At 55.1% G+C, this 5,427-nt stretch overlaps 1 protein-coding gene across 1 annotated transcript in view; it reads left to right on the top strand.

Moving 5' to 3' along the window:
• Positions 1-179: 179 nt before the first annotated feature.
• LOC104539252 (1-phosphatidylinositol 4,5-bisphosphate phosphodiesterase gamma-1-like) overlaps positions 180-5,427 on the top strand; it is a 19,067-nt gene continuing 13,819 nt past the window's right edge. The window contains exon 1 of the mRNA XM_010182728.1: positions 180-399. Within this exon, the coding sequence (XP_010181030.1) occupies positions 180-399 (220 nt within the window). The remainder of the gene's footprint in view (positions 400-5,427) is intronic.

Genomic DNA, 5,427 nt, shown 5'->3' with positions numbered 1-5,427 from the left:
CCTCCCCAGCTCTGTGCCGCGGCCGTGGTGCAACGGAGGGGACGTCAACCGTAGAGGAAACCCGCGCCGGGGGCAAGAAGAGAAAATCCCCGGGGAGATTTCGGCTATTTGGTTCGTCCTCTCCTGCATGAGACAACCCCGGCTTTGCGGCTCCGCCGGGCGATGGCCGCGCAGTGAAGATGTCCATGGCCAGGCACAACAGCGTCAATGGCTTTCTGGAGGACGGCAGGATGGAGGCAGGGGACATGGGCAGGATCCTTCGCTGCCTGGAGATGGGCACTGTCCTCACCTTGTTCTATCAGAAGAAGTCGCAGAGGCCGGAGCGAAGGACCTTCCAGGTGAAGTTGGAAACCCGGCAGATCATCTGGAGCCGGACGCCCGAGAAGGTGGAAGGGGACAGTGAGTATCGGTGGCAGTGGTGGGGACGTGCTGGTGGGGTGCCTGACCACGGTGGAGTGGCTGACCTTAGGGTGCTTGAATGTAGTGGGGTGCACACCCACTGTCGGGTGCCTGGCCATGGTGGGATACCCTATTGTGATGGGGTACTTGAATGTGGTGGGGTGCCTGGCTGTGGTAGGATGTCCTACCATAGTGGGGTGACTGGTTGTGGGGTGCCTGGCTGTGGTGGGATACCCTACCGTGGTGGGGTGACTGGTTGTGGGGTGTCTGACTGCGGTGGGATACCCTACCATGGTGGGGTAACTGGTGATGGGGTGCCTGGCTGTGGTGGGATACCCTACCGTGGTGGGGTGACTGGTTGTGGGGTGTCTGACTGCGGTGGGATACCCTACCATGGTGGGGTAACTGGTGATGGGGTGCCTGGCTGTGGTGGGATACCCTACCGTGGTGGAGTGACGTGATGGGGTGCCTGGCTGTGGTGGGATGTCCTGCTGTGGTGGGGTGACTGGTTGTGGGGTGCCTGGCTCTGGTGGGATGTCCTATTATGGTGGGTTGACTGGTTGTGGGGTGCCTGGCCATGGAGGGATGTCCTACTATGATGGGGTGACTGTTTGTGGGGTGCCTGGCTGTGGTAGTATGTCCTACCATAGTGGAGTGACTGGTTATGGGGTGTCTGACTGTGGTGGGATGTCCTGCTGTGGTGGGGTGCCTAGCCATGGTGGGTTGTCCTACTATGGTGGGGTGACTGGTGGTGGGGTGCCTGGCCATGGTGGGATGTCCTGCAATGGTGGGGTGACTGGTTGTGGGATGCCTGGCCATGGTGGGGTGCCCTGCTGTGGTGTCAGCTGTAGTGGGGTGCCTTGCTTTGGGGTGCCCCGCTGTGATGGGATGCCTGGCAGTGGGGTGCCTGGCTGTGGTGGGGTTCCTGGTCATGTTGGGGTGCCTGGTCATGGTAGAGTGCCCTGCTATGGTGGGGTGCCTGGCAATGGTGGAGTGCCTGTCTGCAGTGAGATGCTTGGACATGGTGGGGTACCCAGATGTGGTAGGGTGCCTGGACAAAGGAGGGTGCCCAGCCTCAATGGGAGGCCCTGCCATGATGGGATGCCCTATTGTAGTGAGGTGCCTGGCCCTGGTGGGATGCCCAGAGATGCAGAAGCTCCTGGACTGAGCAACTCACCTCTTCCATCCCAATTGCTGTGGGGCTCAAGCTGCTGCTACTTCATCCCTAGGGTTTTATGCCCTCCTGGCAAGAAGGTAAAGGAGCTGGCTGCCACCTTGCCTTCTCACAATGCTTTTAACACCCAGAATTGGTGTGCTAAGGCTGCCTTGGCAGGCAGTAGCTTGGGATGGAGCATGGTGGTGGCCCCATGCAGCCCAGAGAGGACTTGGCCAGCTGGGCTCTGCCCCACACGCATTAATGGCACTGATGCAAAGTTTGGACGGTGCCAGGACTGGTGAGGACTGGTGGCACTAGGATCTGACACTGGAGTATCCATAGAAATCACACTTCCTTGTGAAGTCACTGGTGGTTACTGGGCTGTTGGGGTTACTAGCCCACCTCCAGTCTTCAGTGGATCTCCAGACCTTGGTGCTCATTACCTGGTTGAGACTTGCACCTCCTTATGAATTAAGCTAAAAAGAGCCAATAGATAAAAACATGGGGTTAGGGGTGACATGAAGCTATACCATCACCTCATCCCTCAGCCCTGTGCAGGGAGGAACCCAATTTTGGGGTGTCATCTCGCCTGGACAATCCCAAAGCCCACCCTGGAGGTTTAGGTGATGATAGGTGCCTTTTCTCTAGGAAGACTTAGGGGTTGTCCTTAAAAATCACCCAATTACTCACCCCAAAATCATCACCCATGGCTAATTTTGCATGAGATGGAGCAAAATCCCCAGGAGGGTTCAGCTTCTGCTCAGAGGGGCTGACCTGAAGGTGGGCATGGGACATAACCTCATCACCAGCCCTTGGGGGTGAACAGATTTGTAGGAGAAAGAGGAGACGCCGTGCCTCAGTTTCCCCAACAGTGCCTTGGGATCTGGCTTTTTCCATGCTACACCCCAAAACCCGCTGTAGGAATGAGTGGGCAGCCTCTGAGGTCATCCAAAAGCAGGAAAAAAAGAGGAAAATCCCTCTGGAAATGGTACAATTCTGCTATCCAACCCCACCACCCCCTTCCCCCAGCCCTGAGTGGGAGCAATCCCAGTCTTGGGGCTCCCATCTTCACCCCATGGCTCAGCCCTTCTCCGTGCTCCAAAATCCTCCTGCTTGCCGTGATTTTTTGGCAGCGCCAGGATCTCTGCTTCATCCCCAGGGTTTTATTTTCACCCTGTGCCCAACCTCACGCCTGCCCAAGCCATTTTAAATCCCCCCTTCATTTTAAATCCCCCCTTCAACCAGGCACCCTGCTTGCAGGGGGATTAGCGGGGACGCCCGACAGCGCTGATGTCTCTGTTATGGACTGGGAAGGCTGGGACATGGATCCCGGCTCTTCCCGAGACGAGCTGCGCCATGCAGGCTAATTACACGCTTCGTTAAGCAGCCGATGGACGCGTGTCCGTGCCGATGGGGTCGTCTGTAGCATTGCCTCCAACATTAACCTCATCTCAGAGGGTTTCCAGCTCATCGCCCTCAGCAGACCCCGGTCCCCAGTGCAAATTCAGCCGAAAACAGCCCAAAAGGGAGCTTTGCAAGAATTTAAGAGGGATAGAGGTGAAGGCAGCTTGGCAAACCCAAAAGCATTTCGGAGGGGTGGTTTGCCACGACGACAGCTAATTAGGATCATACCTCTGGCCGCGCTAAAGCCAAATAATTAAAAATAGGACCATTTAGGGAGGAGAAAATCCAGATGGGATTTAATGCCACTGGACCGGGAAATCTTTTATTTCAGGTTTTAAATCAGCTTCACAGCAGCATGAGGAGCCCTGGGGGGATGTGGCCACCCAAGTTCTCCCCATGCAGGAGGGTCTGAGCTGCCCCATGTCCCACGAGAAGAAAGGATGGAGGCAAACACGAGAGGACGCAGCCCAGGCCAGCAGGATTTCCCAGCACAACCATTCCCTCCAGCCACTTTGCTTTTCTCCTAATGCATTTAAGAAAAACTCCCAGGCTTTCAGCATCCCTAAAAGCTACCGCGCAGTTCCTGATCCTACATCCTGCTTCCACCATCCCTATATTTAAAATCTTCTCTGCACCACGCCGCTCATTTTGTGTTAGAAGACAAAAAGGGATTTTTGCAGCTGGAACCGACTTCCAGAGTGGTTTAATCGCCCGGGACCCCTGAGACAATGCAGGGAGGAGTTTGGAGACATAGTTCTGACATGATCGCTGCAAATCCGCTGCAGATGTGGTTTCCAGGAAGCCGCCGGCTGCCTTGCATTGTGCAGCCCTGCGCCGCTCCCTCTTCCCCCCAGCTCTTCACAGGGTCGGGCTCTTTGCCCTGCGGAGAAGGACATGGGGGTACTGGTGGGTGAAAAATGGGCTGTGAGCAGGCAATGTGCGCTCACAGCCCAGAAAGCCAACCATGTCTTGGGCTGCATCCAAAGAAGCATGGCCAGGACGGTCGAGGAGGGGATCCTGCCCCTTTATTCTGCTCTGGTGAGACCCCCCCTGAGCACTGCATCCAGCTCTGGGGTCCCCAGCACAGGACAGACATGGACCTGGCGGAGCAGGGCCAGAGGAGGGACACAAAAGTGATGGGAGGGCTGGAACAGCTCTACTATGAGGAAAGGCTGAGAGAGTTGGGGTTGTTCAGCCTGGAGAAGATAAGGCTCTGGGGAGACCTTACTGCAGCCTTCCAGGACCTGAAGGGGCTACAGGAAAACTGGGAGGGTCTTTTTACAAGAGCATGGAGTGATAGGACAAGGGGTGATGGCTTTGAACTAAAAGAGGGCAAATTCCAACTAGATATAAGGAAGATACGTTTTGTGATGAGAGTGATGAGGTCCTGGCACAGGTTACCCAGAGAGGTGGTAGATGCCCCATCCCTGAAAGTGTCCAAGGCCAGATTGGATGAGGCTCTGAGCAACCTGATGTGGTTGAAGATGTCCCTGCTCACGGCAAGGGGATTGGACTAAATGGTATTTAAAGGTCCCTTCCAACCCAAACCTTTCTCTCATCCTATTATTGGCAGCACCCAGAGGTCAGGTCTGAGCCTGGATCCTGAAGGCTTTGAACTGGGGAGAAGTTGTGGCAGCCACCACCTTCTAGCCCCTCTCTGGCACCCTGTGGATGGGCAGATTTGGGGTTGAGCGGCTGCTTTTGAACCTATAAACACATTTTTAACCCCAAATATCTGCCCATTAGTACTGAAGTGGGTTTGCTCTGATGCATGGGAGCTGCACAGAGACAGCATGAGGGTTTCATGTCTTGAGATTTACTCCCAGAACAAAGCACACATGAGGTAGAGACCCCCCATGTGCTAAAATCCCACCCCAGCCCATGAAATCTGGCTTGTGGTCATTGAGTGAGGTAAGGCTGGATAAAGCCTCCAGTGTTTTCCTGAGCTTTTCCACTGAGAAAAACTATTCTGCACCTTTTTTCTTGCTTAATCACTCTGATTTCTCCGCCATCTCTCATTCCTCCCCGTGCTCAGCTTTTATTTATCCCCTTTGGATTCAGCTGACGGTTTGTCGAGGCACGTCTGCACCCTTCCTCACCACCACATCGGAAACACAGCCGGGCTGGAAATTCCCCGGGAAATGACCTATTTCCTTGGCAGGACAATACCTTGCCGTGGTATTTTGGCCGCCCTCTGCTACACAAAGCCCCGTCCCGTGCCGATGGCTCAGTCCTGAAGGGCAAAGCTGCCCAGAGGTGATGCTCGTGGCATCAAGAACAATTTGGGGCATTATTACTAATATCATCGTGTTATTTTTCTGCTCCTGGCGGGACGTGTCCACTCGGCAAAGCCAGGGGTTGGAAATCTCGTCCTCGTGGTGTAATGGTGAGGAAGACCGCAGTCCGGAAACCCAACCCTCCCGCCACCGACGGGACTTTATATAGCAAGATAATGAGAGAGCAGCTCA

The sequence above is a fragment of the Mesitornis unicolor genome, unplaced genomic scaffold (genome assembly GCF_000695765.1).
Source record: "Mesitornis unicolor isolate BGI_N332 unplaced genomic scaffold, ASM69576v1 scaffold8634, whole genome shotgun sequence".
Classification (NCBI taxonomy): domain Eukaryota; kingdom Metazoa; phylum Chordata; class Aves; order Mesitornithiformes; family Mesitornithidae; genus Mesitornis; species Mesitornis unicolor.
This window is presented reverse-complemented; position numbering and strand designations above follow the sequence as displayed.